The sequence below is a fragment of the Phyllostomus hastatus genome, unplaced genomic scaffold, assembly GCF_019186645.2.
Source record: "Phyllostomus hastatus isolate PE091 unplaced genomic scaffold, TTU_PhHast_1.1 phas_contig_198, whole genome shotgun sequence".
Classification (NCBI taxonomy): domain Eukaryota; kingdom Metazoa; phylum Chordata; class Mammalia; order Chiroptera; family Phyllostomidae; genus Phyllostomus; species Phyllostomus hastatus.
The window spans coordinates 7,908,059-7,926,707 of NW_025333715.1; the positions used below are offsets into that span (position 1 = coordinate 7,908,059).

At 60.8% G+C, this 18,649-nt stretch overlaps 1 protein-coding gene across 1 annotated transcript; it reads right to left on the reverse strand.

Annotated features, from left to right (window-relative positions):
* On the reverse strand, positions 1–8,801 carry KCTD17 (potassium channel tetramerization domain containing 17). Its single transcript, XM_045835133.1, is given in 8 exon segments — positions 1–833; positions 835–865; positions 1,465–1,558; positions 2,911–3,036; positions 4,042–4,137; positions 5,056–5,147; positions 7,342–7,450; positions 8,585–8,801. Coding segments are annotated over 8 exon segments (969 nt in total). The 5' UTR covers positions 8,795–8,801; the 3' UTR covers positions 1–622.
* Positions 8,802–18,649: the final 9,848 nt, after the last annotated feature.

Here is an 18,649-nt window from a genome sequence, read left to right on the forward strand (position 1 = left end):
GGGAGGAGGGGGTGATGCGGGGCCAGGAGAAGGGAGAGAGGAGGTTGAAATGGAGGGAGGGGGTGGGGGAGAGAGGGAGAGAGAAAGAGGTAGGTGAGTCACAGAGTCCCTTCTGGGAGGAGAGACAGGGGCTGAGGCCCGGAGAAGGTGGATTCGGAGCCCAGAAGGAGGGTGAGCAGGAAGGGGACCCAGCTCGCCTGTCTGGGGTCCCCAGGCCCCATCCTGGGCTGGTGCTGGCTGCCTGGGAGGGCCAGATGCTGCCAAGACTCTGGCCAGGGGGGTCAAGGCCAAGAGAAGCAGGTCACAGTGAGCCGCTATCTGTCCCCACTTTAGAGGCAACTCACATTGTACAGGGACAGTGACTCGCCCCTCTGGGCGTCTGGGCACCTGAGCAGGGCTGTCACCTGCCACACCCCGACCCGCAGCCGGCTCGGCCGCCTCCAGTCCTTCCCCCACAGACAGGGAACCCGGCGCCTGAGGCTGCAAGGCAGGTGCTCCCACGTGCAGGGTGGAGGCCAGGGCAGCACCTGGCTGGTTCCCCACCCTTCCCTCCCAGCCTGCTCGGGCGCTGATGGGCAGATGGCACTGGGTCCACCTCTGACTCACTCCTCCTCTCAGAGCCTCATAACCCAGGGCCGAGATAGGCCGGCTGAGAAACTTTGATGAGGGGAAGAAAATCAGCTGAAAGTTCAGCCCAAGTCCAAGGAACCAGAGACGAGCACCCTCCTAGCTTCCGCCTCTCCCTCCAGCTCCTCCAAGCCACAGACCAGGGCCGGCAGCTCTGGGGGGGACGGGCCAGGGGCCGAGGAGAGGCCCTCACCGCCAGGCCAGCGCAGCCTCAGGTCTGAGGGGTGCGGACAGGAACCTGCAAGGAGGAAACGTCAGCAGGAGGCGAGGAGGCGAGGCGCTGGGGCGGGTGGCCCAGCCTCAGAGGTGCCCGGCGGGCTGGGCAGGCGCGGAGGCGGCGGCGCAGCGGCACGCCCGCTCCCCAGGCCAGGACGCAGGAGCTGCCAGAAGGGGCGCGGGAGGCGGCAGGCAGGGTGCCCTGAGATGCGAGGCCGGGGCGCCTGGGACCAGGGTGGCCCCGGGATGGAGGCGTGAGCAGGCAGAGAGAAAGCCCGGACAGGGGCAGAGAGGGAAGAGGCAGGGTGCAGATGAGATCCAGGAGGAGGAGGAGGTGGATGAAGATGAGGCAGGACCTCCAGCGGGGAGCGGAGGAGGAGGAGGCGGTGGTGGGAGGGAGAAAAGGTTAGCGGGATCCCGAGGTGACTGGGCTGCGGAGAGAAAGTGAGAGAAGGGATGGTTATGCGGGTGAGGCGCCAGGCGGGCGGCTGAGCTAACCCTGGTGGCCCGCCCCCCCAGCGGCCCCCGGCCCCCCGGGCTCTGCGGCTGGCTCCTCGGCAGGGAGCGGGCGGGAGGCTCCGGCTTGGATTAGCAATCATTCTCCTCGGGGGTTGGCTGCACCTTTCTCCTGTGTATCTGCCTCCACCTGCACCTGTTCCACCTCCACCTCCTCCTCCTCCTGCTGCTGCTCCTCCTCCAGCTGCTCCTCCGCGCTCTGTGGACCAGCCGGCGGACCCAGGGAAGAAAGAGTGGAGAACTAACGAGGGGGCCTGCGGGTGCTGTCCCCGGGGGGCCCCGGCAGCTCAGGGCAGGCGGCGGGCTAGATGAGGGGGGCCTCCAGGAGAGCAGGGGACCACAGCCAGAGAGGCTGGGGCATCTTGTCCATTCCCCTGGGAAGCCCAGGGAAGGGACGGGAGAAACCGGCCTCGCCGGGTGCTCACGGGTCAGGCGGGCTGCCGTTTGCCTGGAGCAGGCTGGGTGGGGGCAGGAGGAGGACTGGGGTGGGCGTGTAGCTGGGGTGTCCCTGAGGGGCACTTGGGAAGGCCTGATTTCAGGAGGGCTGTCCCGGAGGGGAAAGGAGGCCGGGGGGGTGCCCAGGGCAGACGCCACCCAGGCCTGGGATGCCAGCCACAGGCCCTGGCAGCCCAGGTCTCCAGGCTCTGGGCCAGAGGCAGGAGCAGAAGGCTCGTTCTGTGCCCCTGCGAGGCAGGGCCGGCCACCGGCCCTTCCTGGGGTGGGGGTGGGCAAGGGGACAGACACACAGGACAGGGCAGGCAGGCAGACAGACAGGAAGCCAGAGTTCTCGTGTCTCCAATGCACGTGGGCAGGCCCCAGAAGGAAGGGTCTCCTTGCTTCCCAGCCTGTGGCAGTCCCCTGGGGCTTCCGACCAGCTGTGGGTCTCGGCGGCAGGACCTCAGCTCCTCACAGCCAGCCGAGGCCACCTCAGAGGCCAGGGTAGACACACAGGGCTGGACCCCAGAGGGCTCCTGACTCCCCTCCCAAGGAGGGGGCCAGGGAAAGGGGCAGCACTAACCAATTAGGCTCCCGTACCCCCGGGCCCGGGCCAGCTAGGACACTGACCCACTCCTGGGAATACACTGGCTGCCAGGACCCCAGGAGTCCCAAGCTTGATGGGCACACAGAGAGGGCGTGGTCTACCTCCCTTAGTTCTCAGAGGGCACAGCAAAGGTGCCTCGGGGTCGGGGCTTGTCCAGGGTCACGCACAGCGAGGCCCACCACGCCCAGAGACCCCTACTCCGGTGCACTCCCCTCATGCCATGCAGCCCCGTGGCCACCACGTGGCCACCATTCAGGCGGCATCTCAGTCACGCTTGCTGCACCCTCGGAATGGTCCCATCTCACTGCTCCCCCAGCCTGGGCCCGGGTGACCAGCGTGAGCAGACAGGACCACGGGCGGCGTGGGATGGATGGCGCTGGCTGTGACTGGGGTTGTACGTGTGCAGCGGGAGGGAGGGAGAGAGAGAAAGCAGGGATGGCTGTGCGGAGTGGGGGGGAGGGGAGGGGAGGGGAGGGAGGAGAGAAGGCAGGCGGAAGCTGGGGGCTCACCTTGGTTTTGCGGCTGGACTCGGAGCTCAGCCCGTGGGGGGCGCTGTGGAGCTCTTTGGACACCACGCACAGGAACTCCGCCTGGTCCTCGCCGCCGTAGTTGTAGGAGGAGCCGATGTTCACCAGCTAGAGGGGTGGCGCAGGGGGAGAAGGATGACAGGTCTGGCTGGGGGGCCGTGAGGAGGGCGCTGCATTCGTCCAGACCCCAACTTGTGTCCTGACCTGGCTGAGCTGCTCAGGCACCTGCCTGGGTTTCCAGAAAATACCTCTGGGCCGAAAAGTCGGGAGTCTTCTCCCCTCCCCCGTCTACACCTCTGGTGAGTTTCCAGACTGGCCCCCCACCTGGAGGCTGGGCCTGGCCCCTGGGGAAGGTCTCATTGCTGCTCCTCCCCCAGCCCAGTGCCCGGCCCAGACCCGGCAGGCCACTTCCTCAGGGCAGGAGGAGGCTGGAGCTGGCAGGCCACCACCCCCTGTACCAGACGGGGCAGCCCTAGCGCCAGGGTGGCATGGTGGAGCCCCACGGAATATTCTGTTCATGCTTGGAATATTCTCAAGTCCTCCCCTGGGCCAGGGACTTCATCAGTGGGCCTTGTAATCCATCCCTCTGGAAACCTGAGGCAGGTGGGACATCCCCTGTATTACTAGGGCCACATGACTTATGATAAACCCCCCCCAGCCAATGGGAAACTGGCATCTGGACCAGGAGGAACTAGAGGTCCCTATGGATCCCTCAGGGGAAGTTGCTGCTCTGGGCTTCCCTGAACGTGGCGATGCCCGTGACTGGGCATGTCCCTTGCAGGGGCCCTGGGAGCCGTGCCTGTGGAGCCGTTCCAGGAGGCATCTGACCAGGGGGGCTCTGCCCGCCCGTGTGGCTCTCCACTCCTCTCACGAGCTGTTGCCCGGGGCCCGGGGCCTCGCTCACACTGCCACGCGCACCACCACCCGGTCCCTGCGAGCATCCCCACCGAGGGGACCCGGATTGGCTCTCTCGTCACAGCCAATCTAACCCTGTTTACTTAAGAAGACCCCCCAGTGGGGGCAGCAGTGGGACACCCGAAGCTAGGGCCGCAGGAAGGGAGGGGCCTGCTTCGCCTGGAGACTGGGCGGTCCTGGGCACGGTCCCCAGCCCACCTGCTCGAAGCGCCAGCCATCAGACATGGTGGAGACCATCTGCGTGAGCTCCTCCTCCTGGCACTGCAGCACGCGGTACACATGCTTGGGCGGGACCTGCAGGCGGAGGGGTGATGTGAGGGCACCCCAGGAGGGGGTGAGCGCCTGCCTCCCCCCCCACCCCCGCCGCTTCTCCTCTCCTCCCAACCCCACGCCCCCAGAAGGAGAGGAGGATGGGAGTGGCAGGGTGGGAAGACAGGAGCCATGTCCCAAGGGCTGGCTACGTGCCGGACACTTCACATTTGTTGTAGGGTTTTCATGGAGGATCAGAGAGGGTGAGCAACTTTCCCGAGGTCACCCAGCTCAAGAGTGGCAGGGAGTCAGAACTGAAGCACAGGCGATACACAACAGAAGGGAGGGGCTTGGGGGACATCCTGGGTCACTAACGGAAGCAGGCCCTCCAGGAGACGGTGCCTCACTACCTGTTCCCCACCCCTGCGCCTCCCAGGGCAGGCTGGGAATCTCTCCACCTCCTCCTGTGGACTGACCGCTGAGGCCCAGGGGCCAGGCCCAGAAGTGCCGGCTCCAGCAGCTCCCCGGCGCCCACCAGGGGGCTGCCTGACCCCATGAAGCAGACAATGTGCTGACCCCACCCTGCACTGCCCCCCAAAGAGCCCTGGTGCCCCCCGCTGACCCCTTCTGGCCCGTGAGGATGGGAAGGGTGGGCAGTTCTCAGGACTGCTGCATCCCATCATAGGAAGTTAAGGTCCAGAGAGGGGTGTGTGTGGCCCAAGGTCACGCAGCGAATGGCTCGAGGCAGGAAAGAACCAGTGTTTATCTCCCAGTCCGGGGCTCTGCTGGGCAGTCTGGGAGATGGACGACGATCCCTCCCCTTACAGGCTAGTGGCGCCTCCCCAGGGAGAACTACCCGCCTCCGCCAACCTTTCTCTGGCCTCCCCCGCCCCTACCCCCGCCTCTGTCTCCCCACCGCCAACCACCCCGGCTGCGGGCGCTGCCCTGCGGCCCCGGCCCCACCTGCGCGACGGTGTAGTCCTTCTCCTCCATCCGGTCTTTGATGATGCGGATCAGCGGGCCGATGTTGTAGAACTCCGCTTCCTCCAGGACCCCTGGCACAGACAAAGCCGTGCCGGGGTCACTGCCACGGCCCCCGTGCCCTGTCCCCCCCTTGCCCTCACCACACCTACTCCGGTCACGTGAGGGCGACGAGCATCTCTGAGTTCAGGGGTCAAGCAAGAGGGAACATTTCCTTCCTTGGACCCCATGCTCTTTGTGGAAGGGGCCAAACACCGCCCGCCACGCAGCGCCCCGCACCTCTGCTCTGCTGCGCACGGGGACCCAGGGGTGCCTGCCAGTCCTCTAATCTGGGGGCTGCTCTGGGGCTAGCAGGAGGCAGCAGGCTCACTGGGACTGGACCCCACAATGCCGCAATGAGAAGGGCCCCAGAGGACCCCTGTTGCTTGCCCCCCTTTGTGAATGGAGCGCATGCCAAGGGCCAGGCACTGAGCTGGGCAGTTCCCACTCCTCACTGCAGGTTAATTCTCAGACCCAGAAGCAGGCACTTGCATTGGCCCACAGGAGAAATGGGGACAGAAACAGCTTGGCTGGTGCCCCACAGCCACTCAGCAGCAGGGCTGGGATTCAAGCTCAAGTTCCTCTGACCTCAGAGCCCAAGTGCAAGTGCCTGATCTTTGTGCGCGTGCATATCCCCGGCTCCCACGGGTGACAGTTCGCAAAGCTCCTTCCGTGCGCATCACAAGCCCTGGGGACACGGGGGAGAAGGCCCCATCGTCCCCTCTCCGGTGAAGTGGGGGGGCCCCTGGCCTGCCGGCTCCTCAAAGCTCCTTCAGGGCAAGGACACTTCCAACTGTTCCCCTGACCGGTCGCCAAGCTCCCTGGGCCTGGGGCCCACGTCTGCTCTATGCCGCTGTCCCCGGGGCCCACACAGTACCCAGCACATAGCAGCAGACGGTCAGTGAGCAGCGCTGCAGGAGCGCCCCCGTGGGGCCCTGCGGACACAGACAACCGACACTGCCCCCCGGGTCCTCGGGGCCAGACGCTGCACTAAGTCCCCACTCGCGTGATCCCCACAGCAGCGCCGCTGTGTTGCCCCCTTCCACAGATGCGGCCCAGAGGGGTAAAGGAGTTTCCTGTTGTCACACAGCTAGTAAGTCTCCTCCCGGATGCCCCGGCCCCCTGCATGCGGTCCCAGCCCCGTCTGAAGGTGCCCGGTAGCGGCAAACGTGGAGAAACCCCGAACCTGTAAACAAGTGGTGGCTAGGCTGCAGCCGGAGAGTTTACTCCCCTCCCCCAGGGACCTGCTCCCGGGCTGGGCCACGCCCATGGTACCTGTGCTTCCGGAGGCGCTGCCCGGGAAGCCGTGGGCCCTGCCCGGGAAGCCGTGGGCCCTGCTGAGCCAGTGCCTATGGTGGGCTTGGATTTTGACGTCCGGGCCCACTGGGCACCCACTAGGGAGGAGGGATGGGCTGTGCTAGACACCCCCGGGGTACAAGCACTGGGCTTCATAGCATTCGCTGATGCAAGGTGCGTCCGCCCCAGTGCAGATCGCCGTCTGCACTTGGGAGACACAGGGAGGCTCAGGAAGGAGAAGTGACAGGTCCGAGCTGGCCTGGCCGGGTCAGCTGACCCACGGCCACATCCTGCCTTGGCACAGACTGTGGTCCCTGCCCCTGGCTGGGGCTCTGTCCAGGGGCCACCCCCCAGGCGTGACTTCCCTAGCACCTGCCAGGCCCAGGAGTGGGGGTCCACGGGGCCTCGGCCACCCGGGCCTGGGAGGGTCAAAGCCTCTGCTACGGCAGAGCAGGCTCCCACCTTCCTCGCCCCACCCACACCCGGCGCTGTGCCGCCGAGGTTGCCGAATTTGGGAAGAGTTACCCGGTCCACCCACCTGCTGACTCAAGCCCTCGCCAGGCATCTGAGATATCGGATCACCCTGCCCAGCTCCACCCTGGGCACCTCCGGCTTCCCAGGGGGCCAGCAGAAAGGGCGTCCCTGCCCACGACGCTGGCTGCCAGCCTCGCTGGCTCCCTCTGACCTCTGCCTGGGTGTTTCGGTCATCTCCCCAAAAGGCACCCAGCGAGAGCTCAGGCTGGTCGGCCTGCAGAAGCTGTGGGACTCAGCCCTGTCGGGGCCGGGGAGAGGCAGGGAGCAGAGGAGAGCAGAGGTCCCTTCTGGCCGGAGGCAGTGGCTCTGGGCTGCTCAGAAGGGCTGGCAGGCTGCAGAGGGCAGGGCTAGCATCATGTGGGCTAGGCCAGCCCCCCCTCCCCTCCGGCACCAACTCACCCTCCTCGGCCATGTCCTTGTCCAGCACCAGCTTGCCGTGCCGCAGGAAGTTCAGGATGGGCCCGAAGTAGGTGGGGTCGCGGTCGATGAGGTAGGCCCCGGTCTCATCCTGCGGAGGTGAGGGGCAGAGGCCGTGAGAGAGGAGTGGCTTTCCCCCACCTGACCCTCGCGTGGGGCCCGTCAGAGCGTGGGAGGGAGGGAGTGAGAGCGTCCAGTCTGTTCTTCCCCAGAATGAAGGAGCAGGGTGGACCACAAAGGTTCAAATCCCGCCCCTGCCTTGTCCTGACTGTGACCTCGGGCCAGGGATTTGGCCTCTCTGAACCTTGTGCCTCCCCCCCTTACCTGGGGGTCACTGTGAGCATCCAGTGAGGGCTCAGTGATTGCGCCCCTTAGAGGCTGTTCGCCGGCAGCCAGCCCTACCCTGTCTCCCCCAGATCCCCAGTCATCCCGGGGTGTTTGCAGGTTGCCAAAGGAGCCGCTGCCTCATTGGGCACTCTCAGCCTGCAGGGGGGCAGAGCAGGCAGCGGCACAGCTCTACAGAGAGAAAAGAGCATCAGGAGGTCAGGGGACTTGCTCAAGGTCACAGCATCAGACGGTCAGGCAATGGGGGAGGAGGGGGCCTTGGCGGTCACCTCCAGACCAACCTCCTCTGGTTGCAGACAGGAGGCTGAGCCTGCAGCAGGAAATGGCAGACCTCAAGTCCTGCAAGCAGTGTCCAGCAGGGCCCCCTGGCACCCCAGACCTGGGGCCGCCCGGCCAGCTCGGCTCGCAGGTGGAGCCCAGCTCAGAAGGCACTCTGGGCCTTCTCCACCCAGCTCCCTGCACACCTAGGTCACCCACACCCTAAACGGCAGGGGAGAAGCAGCCTCAGCCACTCCCGTTTGGGAAGGTCCCCCGCTTGGGAGGGACCGAAGGTCCTACGCGCCTGATTGAGCCCACAGCCCCAGGGAAGGGGCGAGAGTCGGATTCGATCCACTAGCCTCCTAGGGGGGAGCCCAGGGCAGCTCTCCTAAGCTTCAAATGGCCGTTGCCTGGCGTTGTCCCGTTGCCAAGGCAATAGGCACATTCCTCACTCTCGGATCCACTTCCTCCTCCGCTCCTCCAGCCAGTTCTTCCCGCCTCCGGCTCTTTGTAAATAAAACCTGCCCGCATCCCTAGCCCGGCGGAAGTGCCAGGCCCGACAGCCCCGATCCCAGGGAGCTGGCGACCCCTCGCCCCGCACCACCCACCCCGAGGGCCTCACCCGGTCCGACTGCAGCTCTTCGCCCTGGCACAGGCGGCTGAGAAAGGACTTCTGCTCCCGGCACAGCGTCTGCCGCGTGGTCAGGAACACCGTGCCCCCCACGTTGAGCCGCACCCACTTGCCCCAGCCTCCTGCAGCGCGGCCTCCCACCCCCGCCCGCGGCGCTGCCTCCCCGGCCTCCATCCTCACGTCTGGCCCCGGATCCTGCATCCTCCCAGCTCCCGGGAGCTGGAGGCGGGTAGGTACTGCGTGCAGGGCATGCCGGGAGCTGTAGTCCGCGCTTCCCAGAGCAGCGCGGGGCGGGGGCGAGGCGCCGGGGTTGAGGGTCCCCGGACGCCAGCAACCTACCTCCCCCCAGCCCCGCCCTACTTTGCCCTTCCTGGGAACCCCTCAGACCGGGGTCTCTTGAAGAAGCCTGTTGGCTAAACGACTGTGTATTTAGGGAAGGTCAAGTTCGGGGTCACTGGGAAAATAGCCAGTGAGACCCCAAATCAGCAGTCCTCCCATTTGTTCTCCATATTATTGATCTCCCATTGCCCAGGCTGGATCATCCCACAGCTGATAAATATGGGAAGACACGTTTCTCCCCCAGCATTCCACAGCATTTGCCTGTATTTGTTTTCTAATATTCTTTCATTCTGCCCCTCCTGGGGGAAAGGGGTGAAGGGAGGGGAGCTGGTTCTTCACCCACATCCATTCTTTGGAGGCAACGTAGCTGGGCTTAAAGCCGACTGAGCCCCCACTGTACTCCAGACGCTTCGTGTGTCCGTACTGTTCACCAGCGCTCTCAGCAGCCCTGTTCCCATTGCACAGAGGCGGACTCAGGTGAAGGGACCTCTCGGACTCACGGCTGGTGAGTGGCGGGCTGGCAGCCGCCCACAGGATTTCCAAGTGCATTGCCACCACCAAGGCCCCCCTCCTGCTTCCCTGCCTGGACTGTCAGCGCTCGTCGGGGAAGACTGCTGGGGAGGAAAGGTGGATAGAGCGCTGGGTCAGGGTCTGGAGCACTGGGCTTTCGTCCCGACTCTGGCAGGATGAGGTATGGGGCGAGGCCTCCGTTTCCCTTTGTGTGCTGTGGGAGGGGCTGGAAGGAGTGGTTGTGTGGGTCCCCTTCTGAGCCAGATAACTCGGAAGTGGGACTGCCGTCATGGGTGCTGCAGGATGGGGCAAGAGGGCAGCTCCCCGTGTCACCTGGGACCAGGGAGGCACGGGGGCTGAAGGGGAAGCTGTCCTCCATAACTTCCTCTCCTTCTCCACCTTTCAGTCCTGGGCTTAGATTAAGGGGGAGGGGTCTGAGCCCCCCTCATCCATCCGGTGTCACGCCCACAGGACCACACGCTGGGCAGCCTGACCCTGCTGGGGGGGGCGGGGGGGGGGAGAGGTTCTGTTTCACCACCCAAGGCCCCTGTTTTCTCCGTGAAGCATTTCCTCTTGGCAGGGCACGGGTCACAGCTGCTAGAATCTTGTTCCCAAGAACTCACCAGCGTGTTCTAAAGCAATTTCCTCCCTGAACCTCAGTTTTTCTCTTTTGGAAATTGGGAATTATAATAGTCCCGGAGCATTGTTGTCAAGGTTAAATTATACTATGTCTGTAAAACACCTGGCATCGTGCCTGGTTTTAGCATGTTGAATGAAGGCATGCATGAATGAATGAAGTGGGGTACGAATTGGTCTTTTTTAAAATACAAGTTTCTTTTTTATTAAATATTTATGTATTTAAATTTATTTTCAGAGAGAGGGAAAGGGAGGGAGAAAGAGAGGGAAAGAAACATCGATGTTCTGGAGAAACATCATTCTGTTGCCTCTCAAACTACCCCCACTGGGGACCTGTCCCAAAACCCAGGCCTGTGCCCTGAGAAGGAATCGAACCGGCAACCTTTTGGTTCGCAGGCTGCCACTCAATCCACTGAGCCCCACCAGCCGGGGCATGAACCGGTCTTGAAAGATTCACAGCACTCCTGATGCCCAGCGAGCTCTCAGCCGGTGTTAGCTAAAACAAAACTAGAGCAGGAAATACTTTTTCTTCTTGTCAACTTAAAGGTTGTAGGCAGAGACTGACCCGGCCAGATTCGCAGCTCGGGTCATGCGGGGGGCTGAGCCAGGCGCCAGGCGGGGCTCACTGCTAACCTGCCGTAGGAGCTGCTCCGCGGAGTGCGTGTGGAGGCTGAGCCAGCAGCTTTGATTTCCCAGTAGAGGAGGAAGCCTTTGTTATGGGTGGAAGTGGGGTTCTTGCGGTATTGCGAGGAAAAGAATTTCCTGAGATCCGCAGGGGAGGACGGGGCTCTGTGGTGTGGTTTATCGATGATGTCAAGTCAAGGGGATTTCCCTCCAGGCTTCCCAGTGTCCCACCTCCGTCAGACTCCCCACGGGAGAGCTCTACTCTTGTCTTCAGCAGGGCCAGGGCCAAGGCCAGTGCCCAGAGTTTCCGCACCGTGTTTGAGTCCAGTCCGGTCCGGTGTCCAGCAAGTGTAGCGTGCACTTCCAGCTGCGGTCTGCTGCCGTGCTGGGGAGTTCAGGCTGCCTTGTGGGGCCTGTGTGTGGGGTCTGAGCTGTCCTGGGCCACGGGGCTGCTAGGGCCACCTGGCTCTGGACAGAGGCCTCGTGGGTGCACGGTGCAAGTGCTGGTCCCGAGGCAAAGGTGGGGGGGCAGGAAGAGAGAGAGAGAGAGAGAGAGAGAGAGAGAGATTCTTGGTTTCCCTGGGATTATATTAGCTCGGGCTTGGGAGAGACCAGGTGCCTTTTCAAAAGAACCCATCAACTTCCCAAGCTTTCGCAATCTTTGGCTGTATTTACACCCCTTGGCTAGAACGACAGGCCTCTGTGGTCCAGCCCCTGCCCCTGTGTCCCCAACAAGCCGGTACCAGAGGGGGACATAAGGAGCATTCATCCCCATGGCAAAGCAATGCTGTGATCCCCTGGGGTGTGACGCTGCAGCTTCCTGGCTAGGAAGCAGGCTTGTGCTCCCCAGTTCATTGAACTCAATGTCTGAGTCCCTTTGTTCCCCCTTTCTAGCTAAATTCCGACAGTAACACTTTTTCAGCCAGTCCTACCCCCTCCTGCCTCAGAGGACGCCACCCGTCCTGGACCCGGTGTTCCCGCAGCGAGCACCTGAGAAGGTTCCACCCGAAGCAACAACCCCATCCATGAGGTGTAACAGGGTGCGGCCGGGGGTGGGGCCCAAATAGGGATTTGTAATGGGGTCCAGAACTTGGTGTCCAGGAAATACTAGAAAAAAAATATATATAGGATGCCCTCACCCCCACAAGTCTGAGCTGGGGGATGGGACACATGGAGCAGGGCCATCGAGAGGTGTTCCCCCCCAAGAGATTCCATTTTTTAAAGATTTTATTTATTTATTTTTAGAGAGGGAAGGGAGGGAGAAAGAGAGAGAGAGAGAGAAACATCAATGTCTGGTTGCTGGGGGCCATGGCCTGCAGCCCAGGCATGTGCCCTGACTGGGAATCGAACCTGCAATGTTTTGGTTTGCATCCAGCGCTCAATCCACTGAGCTACAGCCAGTCAGGGCTCCAGAGTTGTTTGAATAGCAACAGTTTTGCAGATGACCTCTAGAACGGTCATTTAACATATCTATAGCCTTTAACTGGTTTCTTAGATATGTTAAACAGCTGTGGCCAGGCTTTCAGCCAGGGGGATGGCAGTGACTTCAACCCATGATATAATAGGGAGGCAGCTCCCCCTGGTTACAGCGCCTGCGTCAGAGCTTGGAGAGGCTTGGCTCCACACCACAGGGCCACACCTGCCCGGACTTACTATGGAATGCTGGCAGCTGCGGCCAGTTGTGGGAGGAGTTGGAAATGGTGCGGCAGAGGAAGGTTGGCGCTGGGATTTAAACCCAGGCGCAGCAACTCTGCAGCTCTTTTTGGGACCACGCAGCTTGGGCAGAGGAGAACCATGGACTTCTACTTCTTTTTTCGGAGGTACGGTACCCCGGACTGGGCTGAGGGGGAAGGAAGGACTGTGCATTTGTGGATATTCTAAAGGACTTTGGGATCGCAGTGAAGACATTAAGTCGTTGCTGTTAAGTTTGTGTAACTCTTTAAATAAATAATCCCTTTCCTTTTCACCAATCTCTGGCGTTGAGAGATGTCTTTCCCTGGTGGGAGGCAAGGTGAACCTAGTACGGGGTGGGAGACCCCCAGAGCAGAAGGGTGGGGCCATTTGGCAATAGCGTATCATTTGCCCAGCTCCTCCTCTCCCCGGGACTGCTCTGTAACAGAGGGACACAGCTAAGAACCAGGTGGCAGGACCCAAGGCTCTTGACTACAGCTGACAGGTGCCACCACATCCTTGCCTGGGGCTGGGTTTTGTCTGGAGGAGGCCGTGTTTGGGCGGCAGAGATTAGGGGTGGTGGGTGCACCCACCACTGGAAAAGGACTCCTGACCCGCCCTCCTGGCTGTCCTTCAGTGCCATCACTGTTTGTTGAGTGACAGCTTGTGCCAGACATTGAAACACAGAGATGAAGAAGACGTTGGGGGAGGCCCCCTGGTCTAGAGGGGGCGTCTATCTGGGAAGGTGGGTGCGAGAGGCTCTGACAAAACTCAGAATCCCAGACAGGCCTGTTTGCAACCACAGCCTGGCATTCTTCATAGTTGTCTGCTGTCTTCCCCATTTAGGGGAGAAAGCCAAACATTCCTTAGATGCTTTCTGGGGTGATAGTTACCCTGGAGGAGGGCCAACCTAACAAATGCCTGCTGGTTCCACTGCCCCCTGCTGTCCCTTCTGGGAAGAGCAGCTTCAGGTGCTTTTTTTTTTTTTTTAAGACTTTATTTCTTTATTTTTAGAAAGAGAGGAAGGGAGGGAGAAAGAGTGGGGGAGAATCATCGATTAGTTGTCTCTCACATCCCTCAACCAGGGACGTGGCCCACAGCCCACCTGACCGGGAACCGAACCCGCTGAGGCGCACAGAGCAGGTGTTTTTTTTTTTTTTTAAGGTTTTATTTATTTATTTTTTAGAGAGGGAAGGGAGGGAGAAACAGAGAGAGAGAGAGAGAGAGAGAGAAACATCAATGTGCGGTTGCTGGGGGCTGTGGCCTGCAACCCAGGCATGTGCCCTGACTGGGAATCGAACCTACAATGCTTTGGTTCGCAGCTCGCGCTCAATCCACAGCAGGTGTTTTTTAATACGGCTCCGAATTCAACTTGACAGTGAGCCATGACAGAGGCTCCCAAACAAGGATGCCAGCCCGGACTTTGTGGCTTGCTAGTTGGGTGGCTTGGGAATGTCACGTAACTTCTCTGAACCTCAGCTGCCCCATTTCTAAATTGGAAATAGTGATAGTTAGCTCTAACCAGCCTCCTCCAGGGACCCCCCCTCTTCCATGCAAACATCCCTCCAGCTCCCGTGGCTCTCATCCCACCGCTGGGACCCAGGATCACACAGAACCAGGACTCGGCTGCCCATGCCCCTGGGCCCTTGGAGCCCCGCCCTGCTGCCAGAGGGTCTGTGCCACGCACTCGCATGGGTTCTCCCTTTTAATCCTAACCCAACAGGGAGGTGGGACAGAACCCCCATTTTACAGAGGAGAAACCCTGGTCGGGGGGAGGTTCTGTGGGCTTTCCCAGCCCGCAGGTTCTCCTCCTGCTCCTCCATGCTCCACCGCTCCCCCTCCGCCGTGGCTGGCACGGGACGGGGGTGGGAAAAGAAAGGAAGGCTTTTCCTTGCCTGGCGCCATGTCCTCTGGGGTGGCTTCGCCCTGGCCGGAGCAAATGATGCAAACTGGCTTGTTGTTTTGTTTTTCCTGGAGGACTGTTGTGAGGGTTCTTTGGAGCAACTTCCTCCCTGTTAGCAGCTGCCTGGCATACTCCACTCAAAGACCACCTCCCTCCGGCCTCACCCCACAGCTGGCACGCTCAAAGCCCCCTCTGTACCGCTCCAAGCCACCTCTCTTGACCCAGGGCCTCAGCTGGTCCCTCGGAAGCCAGCCGTGCCCCTGGCTGACGGTCCGCCCGGCACAGCCACCTCTCCTCATTGAGCGGCCGGTGGGCCAGCATCCGCCTGCAAGCTCCCCCGGGCCTGGGCCCCACCCAGCCTGTGGGCCACCCTCAGAACCCAGGACACGCAGGTCAAGCTCTGCAACTGGCCTCCTGAAACCCCGCTCCCTCAGCCCGCAGGGGGGGCAGGCACCTCCTCACATGAGGCAGGGGAAGCAGAGAGTGGCAGCACCCCAGCGCAGCTTCTGGAGAAAGCCTCGCCCGGCTTCCAGCTGTCCTGGCTGGCACCTCGCCTGCCTCTGGCGCGGGCAGGACCTGGGTGGTCCCCTAAGGCATCTCGACTGGTTTCGAACCACCTCGGCTGAGAGAGCTGCTCAGGTCGTCTCCTCTGGTGCCTTGCTTTGGGATGTGGGTGTAGTGAGCGGCCCCGGCTGAAACTGAATCACAGAAACCTGTATTTAAAAATAGCATTTTGTTTCAAAGTCATTTCAGGCAGAGAGAAAAGTTGCGAAAACATCCTGTTTTCCATCAGACGTATTTATCTCTTCATTAATTGTAGTATGCATTGGTGAGGTTGACTATAACGATGATTTCTGTAACCGTGGCCACATGGTGACTTTTCTAATCCCAACATCCCTTCTCCTTGTATCAGGTGGCACTCTATGGTAAGGGAGATGTTTCCCTTCTCGGTCATTCATTTATATCGGAGTGGAGTATTAGATTCTCACTGTCTTCTGTGGGTTATAATCTGTTACTATTGGTATGTATTTTGGTGCTCAGATTGTCTAAGATTTGGTCAATGGGAACCCCTCCAAGCTGGCTCTTACATCCTTTTAAAAAAATAGATTCTTAAACAAAACACTTCATCTATTTTTAAATTGTAGTAAAACAGACCTAATGTAAAATTTACCACTAACGTGGCCCAGACTGCAGCAGTGAGACATCAAGATCATGTTGTGCCGAAGGCATTTGAGAAGAGGGTTCCCCACCCCCCAACTCCTCTGTCAGCCTGAAGTTGCAGACCCTGAAGAATTCAGGGGGGCTTCACTGTCACACACCCCCTCTCCAGAAGCCCCAGGAAAGATCCGTTCCTGTCGTTGGGGACCAAAAGTCCGCACCGCACCTAAACAGGCATCGTCACAAAGCTGTATCCTCTGTCCCGATTTGTTTTCCACGCGGCCCTTTCTCGCCCCCTCCCCTGCGAACGTGGTGTGTACCCCAGTTCCCTCCTTGAGTCCTGTCTGTGCGCGAGCCCCCACAGGCGTGCACGTGCCCACGGGAGTGAGAACGGCCTTTGTGTGATTTGACAGCCCCGACGCCCACACCTAAGAGGGTGCGGGACAAGTTTTTCTGACATCATAACTGTTTTAAGTGTACAGTTCAGTGGCATTAAGTGCACTCCCAGTGTTGCGACATTGTCACCGTTATCCCTTCCCATCTTGGGTAACTGAAATCTGTGTCCATTAAATAATAACGTCTGATTCCTCCTTCCTGCACTCCCCCATCCTCCCACCCCACCCCCAGGCCCTGGTGTCCGTTTGACGGGTGTGTCTCCGTGGCTCTAGGAGCCCTTCCTTCGTTTCTGGCAAAATGGGCCCAGCAGCTCCAGGTCCGTTGGATGGATAACGATGAGAAGGACCGGGACCTGAGCCCCAGGGAGGCCCATGGCTCGGGGTGGCGTTGCTTCCCAGCCCTCTCAGCGAGCAGAGCTAGAGCTAGGAGACGTGCATGTGTGTGTGCACACATGTGTGTGCGCTGCACCTATTTCTGTATCCATCTTAGAAGCCCCGAGCTCCCACGGGTACCCCCAGGTGCAGCCCCGCTGCACAGAGTTCACCCCGGTTCGGTTTTCCTCTCCCTGGCGGGAGGGGGGGGGATGGAGGGGGCGTTGTCGGGTCGGGTCCCTCGTCCGCAATGTTTGCTGAGTCCTCGTTTCGTAATCAGTGACCCATTAACTCTGCGAAACACGCCAATACAAAGGGCTCGATATTTGTTTCCAGGGTGTGTATGTTGTGTCTTTTCACGGAGGATGTGTAGTCAAAACAGCCCTAATACCGAACCCCTCGAATGAGTAGGGGAGGTTGTGGGCATAGTTCTCCCCTGTTCTGTCTTGTCGCCTGTCTGAAGCCCAGTTAGGTTCCCTTGTTGCTGTAGGTGTTAACACTCCGTCCTCCCTTTCCTCGTTTATTTATTTTCCAGAGTACACAAAACAGGACGTGGTTCTAAAAGTCAGAGGACGCAAGAGGTCGTATTCGGAGAAGCAGACCAGTGCCACCACCGTCGCCTCACCCTGTCCCCACCGGTCCCCACAGACAGCCGGTCCTGCCCGTTTCCGGGCAACCCGTTTTCCTGGGTGCCTTCTGCAGGAGTGGACAGGTGCACGCACGCTCTCTGACTCACCCCCCTTCTCACACCAGAGGCGGCACACCGTGGACACTCGCGTGCCCTCCGCTTCCTTCTCACTTGACAACACGCCCCAGAAACCAGCCCACACGTTTCCCAGAGCCTGTCCCCGTCACATCCGCACAGGTCTCCGCTGTGCCGCCCCACCGCAGCCCGCCCTCCGGACGTCCTTCTGCACGGTCACGTTCAGGTGCTCCCCAGTGTTTCCCAGCCCGGAGGACGCTGTAACCAGCAACTCAGTGGTGCGGAAGGACCTCCATGCTGTTGGCAGTGGGATCACTGGGTCACAAGGAAGTGTATACGTGGTTTCATTAGATATCTATGAAATTTTTTAAAGCCTTTTATGGTTCAGGAGCGGGGCAAGGCTACGGGAGGCAGGAGTGAGGGCGAGAGGGAGCGGAGGCTGGCAGAAGGAGGACAGGTGCGGAGGAAGTGCACAGGAACGGTGTCTCTGGTGCCCAGCTCACTGGGGCCTTCGGGGAGGCCCCCCCACATCTCATCCTGAGCCACACGGTTCTGCAGCGTGTCACATGCGTTCAGCCAATTGCTGTGCTTTTTTCTCTGCTGGTCGCCACTACACACTTTAAAGAGGGGGTGCGTGTCGCACACAAGCGTCCCGGAGAAACAGACCCGAGTGCACCTCTAGAGCATCAGTCAACCCCTGGCTCCCTCAGTCCTCGCCTGTGAGCAAAGGTGTGAGCAAGTGTGTGTGTGAGAGCCTTTGCAGGAACCCCCACCTGGAGAGAACCCCCACTTCTCCCCAGTGACCCTCCCGGACTCTGTCCTGCAGTGGCTGAGTGCCGTGTAGTCCTTCCATCGAGGATCCCCCTCCCAGTCCTAACCCGGGATCTGCCCGAGAGCTGCCGGGTCTGCGCAAGGCTTACCCCTGCGTGGCGGCCACGCGTGCGGAATCAGGGAACATGGCCAGGAGAGCGGGCAGTGGACACGGGGATCGGAGCCCAGCCCGCTGCTGCGGTCCAGATTCGAGAGCCCCCACCAGTTCAGCACGGTGAGTTAAGCCACTCAAATGGGAAGCACCATCCAGAGGGTGGGCCCACCTCGAAGCAGCTGGGGACTCGAGCTGGAGGTGAGGCCGAGTTGCAAGGACTTGAGCCCTGGTAGGGCACGTCCACGGGGGCCAGTTAGTCCAGGGGCAAATGGAAGGGGCCCAGGGGTCCCTGAAGGTATGGCTGTGCGATAAAGCAGTGACACGAGGCCACCCGGAGTTCAGTCGCCCTCAGCACACGACGGTCCGCCCCCTCCTAGTTTAATAGGTTAAAGACTTTGGTGCTTAAAATGATAAAGTGTCAGTCAACCTGCAAACTTCATCTCCTCCCGAGTGACTCATTCGCCGTAAGTGGAGAATAATACAGCTCCGTTCTGCTTACACGGCTGGGTTATTCCAGCAGGAGTGACAGCTGTCGTCTGAGCTTTACCTGGTTTGACATCGTGGGTGTCAGTGTGGGTGCGTGGTGGGGCTGAGTTTCCTCCCGTTTTTTTCAGAGGTGACGGCCGAGGCCCCAGCCGGAAGGGCCTGGAAGGTGGGCCTTCTGGGGCCTTGCGCAGAACCGATCCCAGTGTGGGGTGGGGGCTTCCTCGGGCCACGATCCCTCAAGGGAATGACCCAGAGGACGGCCCTATTCCAGGACTCATGGTTCGACAAGGCTGGGCACCTTCCAACCGCCCCTGACCCAGAGGGGTGCTCCGCA